The sequence below is a fragment of the Myotis nattereri genome (assembly GCF_964212035.1).
Source record: "Myotis nattereri genome assembly, chromosome: 21".
NCBI lineage: Eukaryota > Metazoa > Chordata > Mammalia > Chiroptera > Vespertilionidae > Myotis > Myotis nattereri.
In genome coordinates, this window is record NC_138097.1 from 1,641,689 (window position 1) to 1,662,047 (window position 20,359).

General features: G+C 63.8%; 1 protein-coding gene across 1 annotated transcript in view; it reads right to left on the reverse strand.

Moving 5' to 3' along the window:
• Positions 1–2,093: 2,093 nt before the first annotated feature.
• The window catches only part of TMC3 (transmembrane channel like 3), a gene marked incomplete at both ends in the record, with an annotated part of 35,276 nt that continues 17,010 nt past the window's right edge, over positions 2,094–20,359 (reverse strand). The window contains 11 exons of the mRNA XM_081114785.1: positions 2,094–2,862; positions 4,770–5,019; positions 7,799–7,841; positions 9,187–9,265; positions 10,310–10,432; positions 11,787–11,897; positions 13,905–14,033; positions 16,329–16,396; positions 16,607–16,735; positions 17,985–18,103; positions 18,206–18,221. Coding sequence (XP_080970911.1) covers positions 2,094–2,862; positions 4,770–5,019; positions 7,799–7,841; positions 9,187–9,265; positions 10,310–10,432; positions 11,787–11,897; positions 13,905–14,033; positions 16,329–16,396; positions 16,607–16,735; positions 17,985–18,103; positions 18,206–18,221 — 1,836 coding nt within the window. The remainder of the gene's footprint in view (positions 2,863–4,769; positions 5,020–7,798; positions 7,842–9,186; positions 9,266–10,309; positions 10,433–11,786; positions 11,898–13,904; positions 14,034–16,328; positions 16,397–16,606; positions 16,736–17,984; positions 18,104–18,205; positions 18,222–20,359) is intronic.

The window sequence follows — 20,359 nt, forward strand, 5'->3', positions numbered from 1 at the left end:
CGCACGCACACACATAACATACATTTGCACATGTACATCACTGTACTCCACAAACTGAATGGACATACACCAGACTCTCGGCAGTGGTGTTGGGGGGGCGTGAGACGAGAGGGGGGTGAGCGTGGACTTTGGTTACATCTGGAACATCTGGGGCACTGTCACCGTATCACTGTATCACTGTCACTGTGACACTAACTGTATCACTGTCACTGTGACACTAACTGTATCACTGTCACTGTGACACTAACTGTATCACTGTCACTGTGACACTAACTGTATCACTGTCACTGTGACACTAACTGTATCACTGTCACTGTGACACTAACTGTATCACTGTCACTGTGACACTAACTGTATCACTGTCACTGTGACACTAACTGTATCACTGTCACTGTGACACTAACTGTATCACTGTCACTGTGACACTAACTGTATCACTGTCACTGTGACACTAACTGTATCACTGTCACTGTGACACTAACTGTATCACTGTCACTGTGACACTAACTGTATCACTGTCACTGTGACACTAACTGTATCACTGTCACTGTGACACTAACTGTATCACTGTCCCTGTGACACTAACTGTATCACTGCTGTTGCTGCTGCTACCACAGGTGAAGGGGTGCTTGCGAGCCAGTCCCCCTGCCGTCTCCCATGTGTTATCGAGCCCGTGCTGAGCGCTGGGGCGCACCGGGCCCCGTGCTGAGAGCTGGGGTGCACCGGGCCCGTGCTGAGAGCTGGGGCGCACTGGGCCCCGTGCTGAGCGCTGGGGTGCACCGGGCCCGTGCTGAGAGCTGGGGTGCACCGGGCCCGTGCTGAGAGCTGGGGTGCACCGGGCCCGTGCTGAGAACTGGGGCACACCGGGCCCCGTGCTGAGAACTGGGGTGCACCGGGCCCATGCTGAGAACTGGGGTGCACCGGGCCCCGTGCTGAGAGCTGGGGTGCACTGAGCTGTTGCGAAAGGCAATCCGTGCTGCGGCCTGGGTGTGCCCTGGGTGTGCCCTGGCCGTGCCCACGTGCAGGAACCCTGCAGGGCCTGCTGGGTCTGTGCTCTCCCCTCACACACCCTGCACTGCAGGCCCCAGAGGCAGGGCCACCCCCAAAGCTGCCGGGTGCCCCCGGAGATGGCGCCACAGCCCCCGCCACAAGTGTGGACAAGGGGACCTGGTCCTGGAACCCTTCGGGCACCGACAGAGAAGGGTGTCCCTGGCATTCTGGATCGCTTCCTCTTTCAGGTGCTGGGCACTGGGGTGCGCATCGGAAGAGTGACAGTTGCCATGGAAACAGGGGGAGGGGGGGTGGACATCTGGCTGGCTCACCCTGCAATGGGACCCACCGCTGCCCAGTCCCCCATAACAGCAGGGAAGGGGTCCAGCCTCCAGGGAGGACCTGGTGGGAGGGGCCGTGCTGCCCTCCCTGCTCAGGGCTGGGCAGGAACCAGGACCTTCCTGCGGCTGTGAATTCTGCCTCCACCTGTGAGGTGGTGGGTGGGTGGGGGGTGGGGGGGTAACTGTGGCCGCAGGATAGAACCGTCAGAAGCCAGAGCAGAGCTGAGGGGTGGAGACGGAATCCCGGAGACCTCTGAGGTCCTGGATCTAGCCGAGCCTGAAGCCTGTCCTTCCAGGTTCGAGGAGTGAGAAACCTTGTGGGTCCTGCCACCTCCAGACTCGGTGCCCAGGTTGATAGGCACAGAGCCCAGTCGTGAGCCTACGGAGGTGGTGCCCTCCACGGCAGCCCCTCCCTCCCGGGCTGATGGGAGGATGAGTTGCCCGTGAACGTGGACGGCAGGATGGAGGTACCCACAGTGTTTGCAGGATCCAGACAAGCACAGACTCCTGGGAGGCCTCTGTGGCTGGCACAGCCTCAGGCTGGCCTCAGGTGCGGGCATCCGATGTCTTTGAAATGAGGGCCTACCATGCAGGAGGTGCAGGTACACCTTCCCGCACACAGCACATGCCTCTGTTGCAGTCAGCCACTGTCCTGGAGGTGCCCATGGGCGCACAGGCTCTCTCTGGAGGGGAGGCCCCACAGTGCGGGGGGCGGGGGGCAGGGGGGCTCTGATCTCTGGGATCCCCGCACCGGGAGCCCCACTAGACGTGTGAGCAGATGAGGCCGCCCAGCTCCGCGCACTCCTGCCTCGCTGGGGCCTGGCTCCTGCCCCTGGGGCATGTGCACCGGGGCAGCTGGCCGTGTCTGCGGCTGACCTGCAGGTACTGGTCGGTGCCGCTGTCCTGGGGATCGCTGCTGGACCCCGACAGGGAGTCCGATTCTGCGAGGGGCGGCTGGAACTGGGGGTTCCCCTTGGGCCGCCTCGGGGGGTGGGGGTACAGGGAGTTCCGAGGTCGTGGCTTCTTCTGCACGTACCTCGGAGCGTCCAGGGGACCCCCCAAACCCTCGTCCCAAGACAGGGCCTGCCCCCAACCCCAGCTTCCCGATCTGTTGCCCACATAGAAGTGGGGAGCCCCAGGCAGGCCGCCCAGGGAGCGGGGGTGCAGAGGCCTCAGGCCCGGCCCCCCTCTCAGGGGCTCCTCCTCGCTGTCACTCAGCCCCGGGGAGCCTGCAAGTCGGGGGGCCCCTGGCGCACTGTGCATGCTCCTGGGGCACGCCTCCACCCCCACCACGGCCCCGCAGGCCTTGACCTTGGGGTGTCCTTCAGGCCGGAGCACCGGGTGGGTTGTTTTGTGGGCGTCACGCTCGTGGACGAGGTGGTACCTGGGGGCCCCCGGGCGCATGCGCTCACAGCCCCATTGGAAGAGGGGTTCGGAGTGGACATCCTCCATGTGCCTTGTAGCCATCACCGGGGCGCGGGCACGGTTCCTGGGCCGGTCGCAGGGGCCCGCCCGGGGACCACGGGGGTGCCTGTAGGACGGGGGTGGTCACGTGTGTGGCCTGCGCTCTCTGGCCCCTCCTCTGGGCCCCGGGGCAGGAACAGGGGGTCCGGGAGGTCTCTCTGCGCCACAGGGTGTCCACTGGGGACACTCACCGGGACACAGGCCTCTCCTCTCCGGTGGGGGGGGGGGGGAGGTGCACGGAGCCCTAATGCAAGGAGGGCGCCCGCATCTCCAGGGCAGCTCCGAGGGCGTTGCTAACAGGTCCCAGAATGGCCCCTTGGTCCAGGAGCACACAGTGAGATGGCCAGGAGCACACAGTGGGAATGCCAGGAGCACACAGTGGGACAGCACCAGTGGAGCACACAGTGGGACGGCCAGGAGCACACAGTGGGACAGCACCAGTGGAGCACACAGTGGGACGGCCAGGAGCACACAGTGGGACAGCACCAGTGGAGCACACAGTGGGACGGCCAGGAGCACACAGTGGGAATGCCAGGAGCACACAGTGGGACGGCACCAGTGGAGCACACAGTGGGACGGCCAGGAGCACACAGTGGGAATGCCAGGAGCACACAGTGGGACAGCACCAGTGGAGCACACAGTGGGACGGCCAGGAGCACACAGTGGGACGGCCAGGAGCACACAGTGGGACGGCCAGGAGCACACAGTGGGACGGCACCAGTGGAGCACACAGTGGGACGGCCAGGAGCACACAGTGGGAATGCCAGGAGCACACAGTGGGACGGCACCAGTGGAGCACACAGTGGGACGGCACCAGTGGAGCACACAGTGGGACGGCCAGGAGCACACAGTGGGGTGGCCAGGAGCACACAGTGGGACGGCCAGGAGCACACAGTGGGACGGCACCAGTGGAGCACACAGTGGGACGGCCAGGAGCACACAGTGGGAATGCCAGGAGCACACAGTGGGACGGCACCAGTGGAGCACACAGTGGGACGGCACCAGTGGAGCACACAGTGGGACGGCCAGGAGCACACAGTGGGGTGGCCAGGAGCACACAGTGGGACGGCCAGGAGCACACAGTGGGACGGCACCAGTGGAGCACACAGTGGGACGGCCAGGAGCACACAGTGGGAATGCCAGGAGCACACAGTGGGACGGCACCAGTGGAGCACACAGTGGGACGGCCAGGAGCACACAGTGGGGCAGTCAGGAGCACACAGTGGGACGGCCAGGAGCACACAGTGGGAATGCCAGGAGCACACAGTGGGGCAGTCAGGAGCACACAGTGGGACGGCCAGGAGCACACAGTGGGAATGCCAGGAGCACACAGTGGGACGGCCAGGAGCACACAGTGGGAATGCCAGGAGCACACAGTGGGGCAGTCAGGAGCACACAGTGGGACGGCCAGGAGCACACAGTGGGAATGCCAGGAGCACACAGTGGGACGGCCAGGAGCACACAGTGGGAATGCCAGGAGCACACAGTGGGGTGGCCAGGAGCACACAGTGGGACGGCCAGGAGCACACAGTGGGACGGCCAGGAGCACACAGTGGGACACCACCAGTGGAGCACACAGGGGGGTGGACAGGAGCACACAGTGGGACAGCCAGGATAACACAGTCGGGCGGCACTGCTGGGCACGAGTGAGAAGCATGCCCTCACCCCCTCGACCCCTCAGCCTCACAGTCACCCCAGAGCCTGCGGGACCCATGGACCCTCCCCCTTGTCCAGGCCCCACAGAGACAGGCGCTCGACCCCTCGCACAGCGAGACTCTGAGACTCCGGGTCTTTGTTAACTTGGTCCTTGTCTTTAAACAAAAACACCCCCCCCACCCCCCTTACACGCAGGTCCACAACTCTCACTCCCACACGAGGCTGGAGAGCCGTGCAGGTCCCACTGCTCTCACGTGGGGGACAGACCCAGGACACCCCTATCCCCCCAACCCCCGCCGTGAGCGACAGCAAGCTCACCTCCTGGCGCTGCGCTCCGGCCAGGACCTGGGGGCGCCGGGGAGGAGGGCGCTGGGGCTGCGGGGCCCTGGCGGGGGGCTCTGGGGTGCGGGCTGGGCGGCCGTGTCCCCCCGGCCTCCCTTGCTGCTGGGTGAGTCCACGCTGACCGCGTGGCCATTGTCCTGGGGCGTCCCCGAGGGGGTCAGCTGGCTGCCGGGGTCCCCGTTGACGGGCAGCCTCGTGGGGCCCTCCTCCTGGGTCTGGATCCGGGCTGCAGGGAGAGAGGCTGTGAGCAGTGAGCTGGGGGGGGGGGGTGAAGGTGCCACGCCAGCCCCAGGTTTTGGGGGTGCACCGTCGGGGCCCAGGAGGCAAAGCGGGTGATCCCCAGCGTCGGGCTTGGGTTCGATGTTGGGGGGACACTCACAGAGCGTTCTGGAAGAAAGGCCTGACCTCGAGCTGGGAAGGGGACCAGTGGAGCACACAGTAGGACAGTGCACCCAGGAGCATACAGGGGGGTGGACAGGAGCACACAGAAGATGGCACTAGTGGAGCACACAGTAGGACAGCCAGGAGCACAGAGTAGGACAGCCAGGAGCACACAGTCCTGGCCAATGCTGCCGGGACCCCGAGGAGGCCATGGCTCTGCCCTGAGCGACACACGGGACCCTCAGAGCGGGGGTGACAGCCTGAGCTGCATCCCCCCCACAGGGACCTCCAGGCTGGGCAGGCGGGGTCCGGGGCCCGGGACCCTCACCCAGGCTCCTCCCAGGGCAATGCCCCCCCCCACTCGCTCAGAGCAGAGCAGACTGAGCCGCCCATAGGCCCTTCTCCGAGGGACACCGTGCCCCTGGGGGCTGGGACTGTGGGCGGGGCCTGGTTCTAAGGAGGAGGGGCCTGGGCCTAAGGAGGCAGGGCCTGGACTTAAGGAGGTGGGGCCTGGGCCTAAGGAGGCGGGGCCTGGGTCTAAGGAGGAGGGGCCTGGGTCTAAGGAGGAGGGGCCTGGGTCTAAGGAGGTGGGGCCTGGGTCTAAGGAGGAGGGGCCTGGGTCTAAGGAGGAGGGGCCTGGGTCTAAGGAGGAGGGGCCTGGGTCTAAGGAGGTGGGGCCTGGGTCTAAGGAGGAGGGGCCTGGGCCTAAGGAGGTGGGGCCTGGGTCTAAGGAGGAGGGGCCTGGGTCTAAGGAGGAGGGGCCTGGGTCTAAGGAGGAGGGGCCTGGGCCTAAGGAGGTGGGGCCTGGGTCTAAGGAGGAGGGGCCTGGGTCTAAGGAGGAGGGGCCTGGGCCTAAGGAGGTGGGGCCTGGGTCTAAGGAGGAGGGGCCTGGGTCTAAGGAGGAGGGGCCTGGGCCTAAGGAGGTGGGTCCTGGGTCTAAGGAGGAGGGGCCTGGGTCTAAGGAGGAGGGGCCTGGGTCTAAGGAGGTGGGGCCTGGGTCTAAGGAGGAGGGGCCTGGGTCTAAGGAGGAGGGGCCTGGGCCTAAGGAGGTGGGTCCTGGGTCTAAGGAGGAGGGGCCTGGGTCTAAGGAGGAGGGGCCTGGGTCTAAGGAGGTGGGGCCTGGGTCTAAGGAGGAGGGGCCTGGGTCTAAGGAGGAGGGGCCTGGGCCTAAGGAGGTGGGTCCTGGGTCTAAGGAGGAGGGGCCTGGGTCTAAGGAGGAGGGGCCTGGGTCTAAGGAGGAGGGGCCTGGGCCTAAGGAGGTGGGGCCTGGGTCTAAGGAGGAGGGGCCTGGGTCTAAGGAGGAGGGGCTTGGGTCTAAGGAGGAGGGGCCTGGGTCTAAGGAGGAGGGGCCTGGGTCTAAGGAGGTGGGGCCTGGGTCTAAGGAGGAGGGGCCTGGGCCTAAGGAGGTGGGGCCTGGGCCTAAGGAGGAGGGGCCTGGGTCTAAGGAGGAGGGGCCTGGGTCTAAGGAGGAGGGGCCTGGGTCTAAGGAGGAGGGGCCTGGGCCTAAGGAGGTGGGGCCTGGGTCTAAGGAGGAGGGGCCTGGGTCTAAGGAGGAGGGGCTTGGGTCTAAGGAGGAGGGGCCTGGGCCTAAGGAGGTGGGGCCTGGGTCTAAGGAGGAGGGGCCTGGGTCTAAGGAGGAGGGGCCTGGGCCTAAGGAGGTGGGGCCTGGGTCTAAGGAGGAGGGGCCTGGGTCTAAGGAGGAGGGGCCTGGGCCTAAGGAGGTGGGTCCTGGGTCTAAGGAGGAGGGGCCTGGGTCTAAGGAGGAGGGGCCTGGGCCTAAGGAGGTGGGGCCTGGGTCTAAGGAGGAGGGGCCTGGGTCTAAGGAGGAGGGGCCTGGGTCTAAGGAGGAGGGGCCTGGGTCTAAGGAGGAGGGGCCTGGCTCTAAGGAGGTGGGGCCTGGGTCTAAGGAGGAGGGGCCTGGGTCTAAAGAGGAGGGGCCGGGTCTAAGGAGGAGGGGCCTGGGTCTAAGGAGGAGGGGCCTGGGCCTAAGGAGGTGGGGCCTGGGTCTAAGGAGGAGGGGCCTGGGCCTAAGGAGGAGGGGCCTGGGCCTAAGGAGGAGGGGCCTGGGCCTAAGGAGGCAGGGCCTGGGTCTAAGGAGGCGGGGCCTGGGTCTAAGGAGGAGGGGCCTGGGCCTAAGGAGGCAGGGCCTGGGCCTAAGGAGGCGGGGCCTGGGTCTAAGGAGGAGGGGCCTGGGCAGAGGCCTGAGTGGGAGCCTTGCAAGGAACCCAGGGGACATGGAGAGAAGCACAGAAGTGAACAAGACAGACGTTCTCATGGTTCCCTCTCCGGCCTCACCCCTTCCCCCTGACCCCACACATTCCCCCTGACCCCACCCCTCCCCCCTGACCCCACACCCTCCCCCTGACCCCACACCCTCCCCCCGACCCCACCCCCTTCCCCCTGGCCCCACACATTCCCCCTGACCCCACACATTCCCCCTGACCCCACACCCTCCCCCTGACCCCACACCTTCCCCCTGACCCACCCCTGTGCTGGGGTTCCGCCCAGGCCGGCATCACGGGAACACTGTGGACTTAGACCCACACGTATGCCCCAGATCCCACCTCCCGGGGCCGGTGCGGGGAGCAGAGGGTCGCGGGAGTGTGTGGCCGCCCGGTACTCACCTTCCGCCATCTGGGCAACCTTTTTCTTGTCTTCCGATCTCGCCTAAAACAGACGATCATCACACGTTCGTTTGGACGTCGCCGGAAGCAGTGACAGGGACTGCTCTTGGGGGAAAGACAGGAGCCGCCCTGCCGGTACCTTCGGCCATGACCCTGCCCCCGGGGCCGCAAGCAGATGCTCACATCTGGCCTAACGCTCAGCCTCCCAGGCGGCATCCGGGCCCTGGACGGACCCTGAGGTCCCGCCAACGGTGGGCGGCGGGACGCAGACACGCTGTGCCGGGCACCACGGGGGACAGCCTTCCAGAAAAACGCCCTTGACTGCTCCAAACGCTTTTCTTTTTAACTGGCTTAGGGCCATGGTCGGCAAACTGCGGCTCGCGAGCCACATGCGGCTCTTTGAACCCTTGAGTGTGGCTCTTCCACAAAATACCACGTGCGGGCCCACAGGTCCAGCGTGATTCTGGCCCATGCGCAGAAGCCGGTATTTTGTGGAAGAGCCACACTCAAGGGGCCAAAGAGCCGCATGTGGCCCGCGAGCCGCGGTTTGACGACCACGGGCTCAGGGGACGCGCTAGTATTTCTGTAGTGGAATCGAGATTCATGGGAGGTGTTTTTTAAAAAGGTTAAAGAGCCCTGACCAGTGTGGCTCAGTGGGTAGAGCGTCAGCCTGCGGACTGAAGGGTCCCGGGTTCGATTCCGGCCAAGGGCATGGGCCTCGGTTGCGGGCACATCCCCAGTGGGGGGCGTGCAGGAGGCGGCTGATCAATGTTTCTCTCCCATCGATGTTTCTAACTCTCTCTCCCTCTCCCTTCCTCTCCGTAAAAGATCAATAAAATATATTTAAAAAATAAATAAAAATAAAAGAGGTTAAAGAGGTGGAGGTTCCTGGCATGGGGTTCTGGGGAGCCGCTGGGTGTGGGAGGAGTGGAGAGTGTGGAAGGATTGGGGGGGGGGGCTGGGCTTCCTCTGGCTGTTCTGACAGCTAAGGTTTAAGAATCACCAGAATCTAAAAGACGAGAAAAAGGTGGTCTTTGGGCCCAAATAGTGCCTCTGGGTCAGGTGCCCGCGATGACACGACACGGACCCCAGGAATCCCTTCTCTCCCCTCCCGCCCAGCACAGCCCACGGAAGAGCCCCCGCCTGCAGGGCTGGGCATGGCCGCCAGATGGCGCTCAAGTGCCGGGGCAGCTTCATTCCTGGGCAGATGGGGGCCCCTGCCCCTGGGGGCTCTCAGCAAGGACCCTGGGCGATCCCGGGAGGCGGGGAGGTGGCCTGGCACCCCCCGGGGGGCCCGGAGTCCCAGGGATTTGAGAATGGGAGGCCTCGCGGGCGCCCCCTGCTGGCGGGACCTGCCCCTTCGCCCGGGCGGGGAGGGCGGTACTTGCGTTCTGGATCTGCATGCGGAGCTGGCGGTTGCTGAGCTTCAGGGAGCGGGCGATGCTCTGCAGGTAGTAGATGAGCATGCTGGGGAGGAAGGCGGTTCGGGGATCAGGGCTCGGGGATCAGGGCTCGGGGATCGGGGATCAGGGATCGGGGCTCGGGGCTCGGGGCTCAGGGATCGGGGCTCAGGGATCGGGGCTCGGGGCTCGGGGCTCAGGGATCGGGGCTCAGGGATCGGGGCTCGGGGCTCGGGGCTCAGGGCTCGGGGCTCGGGGATCAGGGATCGGGGATCAGGGCTCGGGGCTCGGGGCTCGGGGATCAGGGCTCGGGGCTCGGGGATCGGGGATCAGGGATCTGTGTTTAGGTTTTGAGGCTCAGGGCTTGGGGTTAGGGCAGCCGTGGGCAAACTACGGATCCGGCCCGTTTGAAATGAATAAAACTATTGAAAAAAAAGACCGTACCCTTTTATGTAATGATGTTTACTTTGAATTTATATTAGTTCACACAAACACTCCATCCATGCTTTTGTCCCGGCCTCCCGTCCAGTTTAAGAACCCATGGTGGCCCTCGAGTCAAAAAGTTTGCCCACCCCTGGGTTAGGGGCTCAGGGTTTGAGGATCAGGGCTTGGGGCTTGGGGCTCGGGCTGGGAGCTCAGAGCTTGGGTGCGCCACCCGCCCCCCTTCCCTGGGGTACCGGCCAGGGGGGCACCCTTCTCTGGGGTCCCGGCCAGGGGGGCACCCGGCCCTCCCGCAGGGCACAGCCGTTCCCACGGGCACCGCGGTCCCAGGAGCCGCGGGACAGAGGCTGCCTCCCGCTCCTGGTCTTGCTTTGGGACCCTGCGCGGTGCAGCCCGGAGGAGCGGGAGCTCCGCGCACGGGCGGCCCCTCCTGCGCAGCTGACCTCCGGGAGCAGGCGCGCCATGGCCTCCGCCCCATCGCGGGGCGCAGGACGCCCGGAGGCCGCGGGGACCCCTCACGCTGCCTCCTGCCGCCCAGGCCCCTGCTCAGGCCCTCGCCCGGGGTGGCCTGCACAGACTCGCTGATTTGCACGGAATTGTTGGGGGCGGTGCTGACCGGCAGCCAAGCCAGGGGGGCCCCGTCTGCGGGGGGCGGGGGAGGGGCACTCACAAGAGCAGCAGCACGGCCGGCAGGATGACCACGGGGCTGCTCACGTAGCCGACCACCGCGGCGAACCAGGCGGGCAGGTCCGCCACCGTCTCCGCCACGATGTCGTAGATCTTCTCCTGCCCGCTGCGGGGGGGGGGGGGGGGCCTGGTTGGCTAGAGGGCGGTCCCCAAGGTCAGTGAGGAAGCCGGGGTGCACCCCTGACTGGGAGGACACCAGCATCTTCTGGGGGGGCAGGGGGCCCCCAGGAAGAGTCCCAGTAATTGCACAGCTGGAGGCGGGTCCGCAATCACAGAGAGTGTGTGTGTGTCAGTGTGAGTGTGAGTGTGTGCGAGTGTGTCAGTGTGAGCGCATGTGAGTGTGCAAGTGTGAGAGTGTGTGTCAGTGTGTGTTTGAATGTGTGTATGAGTGTGCGAGTGTGCGAGTGTGTGCGTGTGCAAGTGTGAGAGTGTGCATGTGTGTCAGTGTGAGTGTTTATGTGTGTGTATGAGTGTCAGTGAGTGTGTGTGTGAGTGTGTGTGCAAGTGTGAGAGTGTGCATGTGTGTGTCAGTGTGTGTATGTGTGTGTATGAGTGTCAGTGAGTGTGAGTGTGTGTGTGCGAGTGTGTCAGTGTGTGTATGAATGTGTGAGTGTGTGTGTGCGAGTGTGTGTCAGCATGAGTGCGTTTGAGTGTGTGTATGAGTGTACGAGTGTGCAAGTGTGAGAGTGTGCATGTGAGTGTGTGTGTTCATGTGAGTGTGTGGGGTGAGAGTGTGCGTGTGTGTGCGCGAGTGTATGTCAGTGTGTGTTTGAGTGTGTGTATGAGTGTATGAGTGTGCAAGTGTGAGATTGTGAATGTGGTGTGACTATGAGTGTGTATATGAGTGTGTGTGTGTGAGAGTGTGTGTGAATAGTGTCCACAAACCCAGACCCTACATGTTCTAAGATGTTGTATCAAAATGGGCTTATAGCCCTGGCCGGTAGCTCAGTGGTTAGAGTGCCTGAGGACTGGAGGCTCTCGGGTCTGATTCTGGTCAAGGGCACGGCCTCTGTTTCAGGCTCAATCCCTGCCCTGGTCGGGGCGCGTGCAGGAGGCAACTCATCGACGTGTCTCTCACATCGCTGTTTCTCTGTCTCTCCCTCCCCCGTCCACTCTCTCTAAAATCAATGGGAAAATATCCTCAGATGAGGATTAACAACAACAACAGAAACTCACGTGCTGGGAGGTGACTGGGCCCTGCCCTGACGGGAGAAGGTGGACCAGGGGTGGCGAGGGCTGTCTTAGGGACCCTGAGTCCGGGAGGGAACCCTGACCCGCTGGGATCTCCCTCAAACACTGAGCAAGGCCGCTGCCCCCTGGGGTGCCAGCTGGGCTGCGTCGCTTGAAGGGAGCGAGGAGCAGAGACGCTGCAGGGAGGCGGCCGATGGAGGACAGGGCCCGGCGACCTGCCCGGGGCCGGAGGAGAAGGACACGCGCGTCCTGGGGGCGGAGCCACTCACCTGAAGGGCCCGCAGTGCAGGGACGGCTTGTAGCGCGCGATGGCAAACACGGTGGGCAGCATGCACAGGAACAGCATGAACAGCAGCATGGCCAGGTAGAAGTTGTTGGACCTGCGGGCCCGCCAGGGGTCACGCTGCGGCCAGGGACAGGGAACCCACGGCCACACACCCAGGGACACAGAACCCACAGAACCACGGCCACACACCCAGAGACGGACACAGAACCACAGCCACACACCCAGGGACACAGAACCCACAGAACCACGGCCACAGACCCAGAGATGGACACAGAACCACGGCCACACACCCAGAGATGGACACAGAACCACGGCCACACACCCAGGGACACAGAACCCACAGAACCACGGCCACACACCCAGGGACACAGAACCCACAGAACCACGGCCACACACCCAGAGACGGACACAGAACCACGGCCACACACCCAGGGACACAGAACCCACAGAACCACGGCCACACACCCAGGGACACAGAACCCACAGAACCACGGCCACACACCCAGAGACGGACACAGAACCACGGCCACACACCCAGGGACACAGAACCCACAGAACCACGGCCACACACCCAGGGACACAGAACCCACAGAACCACGCCACACTCCCAGGGACACAGAACCCACAGAACCACGGCCACACACCCAGGGACACAGAACCCACAGAACCACGGCCACACACCCAGGGACACAGAACCCACAGAACCACAGCCACACACCCAGGGACACAGAACCCACAGAACCATGGCCACACACCCAGAGACGGACACAGAACCACAGCCACACACCCAGGGACACAGAACCCACAGAACCACGGCCACACACCCAGGGACACAGAACCCACAGAACCACAGCCACACACCCAGGGACACAGAACCCACAGAACCATGGCCACACACCCAGAGACGGACACAGAACCACAGCCACACACCCAGGGACACAGAACCCACAGAACCACGGCCACACACCCAGGGACACAGAACCCACAGAACCACAGCCACACACCCAGGGACACAAAACCCACAGAACCATGGCCACACACCCAGAGACAGACACAGAACCACAGCCACACACCCAGGGACACAGAACCCACAGAACCATGGCCACACACCCAGAGACGGACACAGAACCACAGCCACACACCCAGGGACACAGAACCACAGCCACACACCCAGAGACGGACACAGAACCACGGCCACACACCCAGGGACACAGAACCACAGAACCATGGCCACACACCCAGGGACACAGAACCACAGAACCACGGCCACACACCCAGGGACACAGAACCACAGAACCATGGCCACACACCCAGGGACACAGAACCCACAGAACCACAGCCACATGCCCAGAGACGGACACAGAACCCACAGAACCCACAGTCCGATTCTGCAAACAAAACACCATCCGTCCCCCACTCCCCAGGCTGGGGTGTCCGCGGGGTCACAGGAGCTTAGCAAACTAGGGACTTACTCCATGGGTCGCCCGGCCCAGCCTGCCCCCCTCAAACCAAGCGAGGCCACCCCACAGCCCTCACCTAGGAGCACCATCCACGGACCCTGTCAGACCCGTCCCACCCGCCTCGCGCTGTGACATCCTGGCGTTCAGTGTGTGAACATTGTCCAAACAGGATATTTGTGAAAGCCACTCCCCACTGGGTCATCAAACTCAGTAAAAGTTCTTCAGCCCCGGCCAGTGTGGCTCAGTGGACAGAGCGCCGGCCTACAGACCACAGGGTCCTGGGTTCGATTCCAGTCAAGGGCACAGACCTCGGTGGCAGGCTCCTCCCCGGCCCGGGCCCTGGTCGGGGCGCATGCAGGAGGCAACCCATTGATGTGTCTCTCTCGCACCGATGTTTCTCTCTGTCTCCCTCTCTCTTCCACTCTCTCTAAAATCAATGGGAAAATATCCTTGGGGGAGGATTAACAAGAACAAAAAAAAGTTTTTAAAAATGTGTCGCAATGCCTAATTCCAGGCTGGGCCCTGGACGGCTTGGGGAGGGAATTAACCAGGACAGGCCAGCAGGGGTAGGGGGAGAAGGGGGGAGGGGTGTGCCCTGGCCGCAGGGGACCCAGATGGGGCGCACACACAGACCCACCCACCTGGACGCCCGGAAGACCTGCTGGTGGGGCACGTTGCAGGTGAGCACAGCCCAGCTCCGCAGGTACATGAGGCCGATCAGCTTGAGGACGTTGAAGGCCGGGAGACACGGGGAGAAGAAGGAGCCCATCCTGGAACCGGGGAGGGGCCGTGAGCACGTACGTGGCCTCGTCTGCCGTGGTCCTGAGCCCCTGGGGGGGCCCCCACGTGTGCTCGAGGAACTGAGGGGACCCCTGGGATCTGAGACCCCAGGCCCCCACCCCCACCTCCTGCAGGCGAAGCCAGCGCCTCCTGGAGGTGAGTAGTGACCCCCTGTCCCAGGCCCTCTGCGTCCCTCTCCACACACGTGGCCAGGGGGTGGCCCTCACCCAGACCCGGGGCCAGTAACAGGCAACTGGGGTTTGGGGCCAGCTCCCCCCATCTCTGTCCACGGCAGCGGTTTTTAGGCGAGAATTTCACAGACGCCACCCCTGGCCGCTTAGCCGGGGGCCTGACCTCTTTTCCCCGCGAGCATGTCACACTCGGGCCGGCAGGCCGCACGCCCCGTTGAAATAAATGCCGCGAGGCTGACGCGCCTGCCTTAGAGTCTGAAAAGAAAAAAGATGGCCCGGGCCAGTGTTGCTCAGTGGGTAGAGCATCGGCCTGCGGACCACAGGGTCCCGGGTTCGATTCCGGCCCAGGGCACGGACCTCGGTTGCTACAGGCTCGACCCCAGGCCCTGGCCTGGGTGTGAGTGGGAGGCCACCTGTTCTCACATCGATGCTTCTCTCTCTGTGTCTCTCCCAGTCCCTGCCACTCGTTCTAAAAAATGAGTAGAGCAATGTCCTCGGGTGAGGATTAACAGCAACAACAAATAAATAAGTAAAATATTTCTTTTAGCCCTGGCCGGTGTGGGTCAGTGGATAGAGCGTCGGCCTGCGGACTGAAGGGTCCTGGGTTCAATTCCAGTCAAGGGCACATGCCCGGGTTGCGGGTTCGATCCCCAGTAAGGGGCGTGCAGGAGGCAGCCGACCCATGATTCTCTCTCATCATGGATGTTTCTATCTCTTTCTCCCTCTCCCTTCCTCTCTGACGTCCATAAAAAAAGAAAAACATATTAAAAAGTTTTTTAAAACAGAAAAAAGGTGACAAGAGCCAACACAACAATGGCCGCCCGCTGTGACCGGACACAAACTAGACCTGTGTTTTGGTCACGTCGGCAAAAACCTCTCTGGTGCCGCGGAACCCAGGCCTGAGCTTCTGTGCCGTGAGACGGGGAAGGTTGAGGGTGTGGTCTGTGGGGAGCTGATGAGGGAACTTCCACCTTCAGGTTTAATCGGCGCGTGGAGCGGCCGCTGGTGCTGGGCCTCACACAGTCCGGCTCACGTAATCTCCGCAGTCGTGGGAGGAGGGGCTTAGCCACGCGGGTTCTAGCCATGAGTCGGGGGGACTGGGGAGATCGAGGGATTCACCTACACATGCGGCCGATGAGGGAGGGGCGAGCCTGCGTCCCCAGACAGAGATGCTTTTGAGAGGGACAGGGTCTGGGTCGGTCGGCGAGAACTGGGCCACCCCAGGGACCTAGCGCGGTCACGGCCCACCAAGACGAAGTACATGACCATCTGCCCAGACGAGAGAGACGTGAGCAAAGGCCGGAGCCAGCGGAGCCCGACCGGCGTGCTCAGGGGTTGAGCATCGACCTATGAACCAGGAGGTCAGGGTTTGATTCCCGGTCAGGGCACAGGCCCGGGTTGTGGGCTCCATCCCCAGGGTGAGGTGTGCGTGCAGGAGGCGGCCGGCCCGTGATTCTCTGTCATCATGGATGTTTCCCTCTCTCTGTCTCCCTCTTTGAAATCAATAAAAAAAAAAAATCCTATATAGTAAAAGCCTAATATGCAAATCAGTCAAATGGTGGAACGACCAGTGGAATGATGGGTCGTTATGACACACAGTGACCACCAGGGGGCAGATGCTCAATGCAGAAAGCTGGCTCCGGCTTGCAGGCCCAGGCCAGCTAAGGCAGGTGCCAGTGGGGACCCCCCCAATAACCCTGCCGGTCACCCCACAGATCGGCCCTGATCGCCAGCCAGGCCTGGGGACCCTACCCATGCATGAATTTCATGCATCAGGCCTCTAGTCTATATATATATATATAAAGCCCAGTGACCAAACCACAGAACTACCAGTCAAGCGGTCGCTATGACGCACACTGACCACCAGGGGGCAGATGCCCAATGCAGGAGCTGCCCCCCAGTGGTCAGTGGGCTTCCACAGCGGGAGCAGCCACTCAGAGGGCAGGTCCACAGCCACTCTGCTGACTGGGATGAGTGGCGTTCCCACAGCGGGCCGATCCCTGAGGCCACACCCCCCACCAGTGCACGAATCCGTGCACCAGGCCTCTAGTCTATATATTTAAAAAAAGCAGCAGCTGAGCACCACAAACCCACCAGATCATCCCTTGGTTGTAGATCAAATGCAACACGTTCTCCGCGATTTTGAACTCCCCGTATTCAGGCTGCAGAGAAAGTGGGCTTCTGTGACCTACGCCCCCCGACCGGCAGGAAGAGGCTCCCGCAGAGGGAGGACTCTGCTCTCAGGGAGGCCCAGCCTGCACCCCTCCCCTCCCCTCCCCCCTCTCCCCTCCCCTCCCCTGCCTCAGGCCTTCCCTCTGGGCTACCCTGTCTCCAGCCCCCCGACGCCCCCCGGGGAGGCCGCGTGTCCTCACAAACTTGCTCTCCAGGTCCCAGCACCAGCAGTCACTCAGGTACCGGACAAAGAGGCCGCGGAAGAAGTCCATGAGCAGGACGCTGGCCACGGTGAAGAGCATGTCGATGATGGACAGCTTGAGCATCTCCTGGACGGTGTGGGGTGGGCTCAGTGAGCGCAGTGCCCCCGGGGCCGCCACGAGGCCCTGCCCGCCCCTCCCTTCCGGGGGCTGCAGACCGGGCCCTTCTGATTCACACCCGGCTCACGGGGGGGGGGGGGGGGGGGCCAGTACTTGTTCACTGGAACTTGGACTGCGAGGCCAGAGGGACAGGGACACAACGCGGTCTGGGCCGCGGGAGACCGACCGCTCGGGCCCTGACTTGGTCTCAGGGGCCGAGACGCTGCAGGCAGTTATGGGTGGGGGACGGGCGGAGCACAGGGGCGGAGCACAGGGGGCGGAGAACAGGGCGGGGCACAGGGGGCGGGGTGCAGGTGGCTGGGCGCAGGGGGTGGAGCACACGGGGCGGGGCACAGGGGGCGGGGCACAGGGGGCGGGGTGCAGGTGGCTGGGCGCAGGGGGCGGGGCACAGGGGGCGGGGCACAGGGGGCGGAGCACGGGGCGGGGCACAGGGGGCGGGGTGCAGGTGGCTGGGCGCAGGGGGCGGAGCACACGGGGCGGGGCACAGGGGGCGGGGCACAGGGGGCGGGGTGCAGGTGGCTGGGCGCAGGGGGCGGGGCACAGGGGGCGGAGCACGGGGCGGGGCACAGGGGGCGGGGTGCAGGTGGCTGGGCGCAGGGGGCGGGGCACAGGGGGCGGGGCACAGGGGGCGGGGCACAGGGGGCGGAGCACGGGGCGGGGCACAGGGGGCGGGGTGCAGGTGGCTGGGCACAGGGGGCGGAGCACACGGGGCGGGGCACAGGGGGCGGGGCACAGGGGGCGGGGCCTGCCCGCTCTGTGCCTCAGTTTCCTCATCTGCGCCTACAGGAGGCTGGCAATAGGATCTGACGTGGACAAGCCCTTGGAACAGGGCTGCACGCGTCCTGGACAGATTTTCTTAAAAATATTTCCTTATTGACGTCAGAGAGGAAGGGAGAGGGAGGGGGACACATCCATGATGAGAGAGAATCATGGACCGGCCGCCTCCTGCACGCCCCCCACTCTAGGGATGGAGCCCGCCACCCGGGCACGTGCCCTGACCGGGAATCGAACCCGGGACCCTTCGGTCCACAGGCCGAGCTCTATCCACTGAGCCACACGGCCAGGGCTCCCTGGCAGACGATGAGACGGGAAAGCCCGAAGCCGTCCCCGGCCTCACTTTTCCTTCCTGTAAAATGGGGGCAATGACTCCAGAGCTGCCGGCGAGTGCGGACGGCCCGGGGCCTCGCGGGGGACGCACCTGCCCCACGTAGGTCTCCCAGCACTGGTCCTGCGGGCTCTCGGGATCCCCGGTCCCGTTGGCCGCTGAGAGCGCCGAGGCGAACGTGGGGGCGCCGGCCAGCCCCAGGGCCCAGGAGCCGTTCCTCCCCAGCCCCGGCCCCGGCGTGGGCCGATTCTCCCCGTCGGGGGCCGTCCAGGGGGCGGAGGGGACGGGGGTCCCCAGCCAGTGGCTCCTGTTACTGCTGATGGCGGCTTCCTGCGGAGACAGGGGGACGGGGAGGGGGGGAAGAAGGGTTGTCCATGTGTCTGTCTGCAAGAACCCCTCCTCACCGCACAGCTCAGGGGTCAGCTCTCTGTCCCTCTGTCCCCCTTTCTCTCTGTCCCCCCTGTATCTCTGTCACCCTGTCTGTCTCTCTGTCTCTCTGTATCTCTGTCCCTCTGTCTCTCTGTCTCTCTGTCCCTCTGTCTCTCTGTCCCCCTGTCTGTCTCTCTGTCCCTCTGTCTCTCTGTCCCCCTGTCTGTCTCTCTGTCCCTCTGTCTCTCTGTCTCCCTGTCTGTCTCTCTGTCCCTCTGTCTCTCTGTCCCCCTGTCTGTCTCTCTGTCCCTCTGTCTCTCTGTCCCCCTGTCTGTCTCTCTGTCTCTCTGTCCCCCTGTCTCTCTGTCCCCCTGTCTCTCTGTCTCTCTGTCCCCCTGTCTGTATCTCTGTCCCTCTGTCTCTCTGTCTCTCTGTCTCTCTGTCCCCCTGTCTCTCTGTCTCTCTGTCTCTCTGTCTCTCTGTCCCCCTGTCTGTATCTCTGTCCCTCTGTCTCTCTGTCTCTCTGTCTCTCTGTCCCCCTGTCTCCCTGTCTCTCTGTCTCTCTGTCTCTCTGTCTCTCTGTCCCCCTGTCTGTATCTCTGTCCCTCTGTCCCTCTCTCTCTCTGTCTCTCTGTCCCCCTGTCTCTCTGTCTCTCTGTCCCTCTCTCTGTCCCCCTGTCTCTCTGTCTCTCTGTCTCTCTGTCTCTCTGTCCCTCTGTCTCTCTGTCCCCCTGTCTCTCTGTCCCTCTCTCTCTCTGTCTCCCTGTCTCTCTGTCTCTCTGTCCCTCTGTCTCTCTGTCCCCCTGTCTCTCTGTCCCTCTGTCTCTCTGTCCCCCTGTCTCTCTGTCCCTCTGTCTCTCTGTCCCCCTGTCTCTCTGTCCCTCTGTCTCTCTGTCCCCGTCTCTCTGTCCCTCTGTCTCTCTGTCCCCCTGTCTCTCTGTCTGTCCCTCTGTCTCTCTGTCCCTCTCTCTCTCTGTCTCTCTGTCCCCCTGTCCCCCTATCTCTCTGTCTCTCTGTCTCTCTGTCTCTCTCTCTGTCCCTCTGTCTGTCTGTCCCTCTGTCTCTCTGTCTCTCTGTCCCCCTGTCTCTCTGTCCCCCTGTCTGTCTCTCTGTCCCTCTGTCTCTCTGTCCCTCTCTCTCTCTGTCCCTCTGTCCCTCTGTCTCTCTGTCTCTCTGTCTCTCTGTCTCTCTCTCTGTCCCTCTGTCTGTCTGTCCCTCTGTCTCTCTGTCTCTCTGTCCCCCTGTCTCTCTGTCCCCCTGTCTGTCTCTCTGTCCCTCTGTCTCTCTGTCCCTCTCTCTCTCTGTCCCTCTGTCCCTCTGTCTCTCTGTCTCTCTGTCTCTCTGTCTCTCTCTCTGTCTCTCTGTCCCTCTGTCTCTCTGTCTCTCTGTCTCTCTGTCTCTCTCTCTGTCTCTCTGTCCCTCTGTCCCTCCGTCTCGCTCTAGCCTGGGAGGAAGCCACCTGCCAGGAGCCGGCCCGTCGGGAGCAGAGCTGTGGGGGGAACTGAGCTTCTCAGCTGCTGCCCAGACGGCTCTGGGCGAACACGCGTGTGTCCCCGCGTCCTCACGGCTGCCGGTCACACGGCCGAGCTCCGCCCTGAGGCCCCACGTGGGAGTCCCGTGCTCAGGCCAGGACCCTGTGCACCCAGGGCCGGACACAGAGCCGCTGTCCCGCCGGCTCTCCTGCTGGAGCCTCGGGATTCCACGGCAGTGCGGCCGGACAGACACTCTGAGCACCCCCCTTCCCCCCTCCCCCCCTCCCCCCCGCCGTGGGCGTCCTCAGGGGCCAGGGTCACAGCGGCTCCCCGCGACCTGGGCCCCCTCTCATCCGTTCCCTCTGGAACGTTCTTTCCTGCAAGCTCTCAGGCCCTCCCGCCTGCCCACACCCCCCCAGCTCTGGCTCCGGCGCCCTGCATGGCACCCCCAGCCCCCCAGCTCTGGCCCCGGCGTCCTGCATGCCCCCCCCAGCTCTGGCCCCAGCGTCCTGCATGCCCCACCCCCCAGCTCTGGCCCCAGCGTCCTGCATGCCCCCCCCCCCCAGCTCTGGCCCCAGCGTCCTGCATGCCCCCCCCAGCTCTGGCCCCAGCGTCCTGCATGCCCCC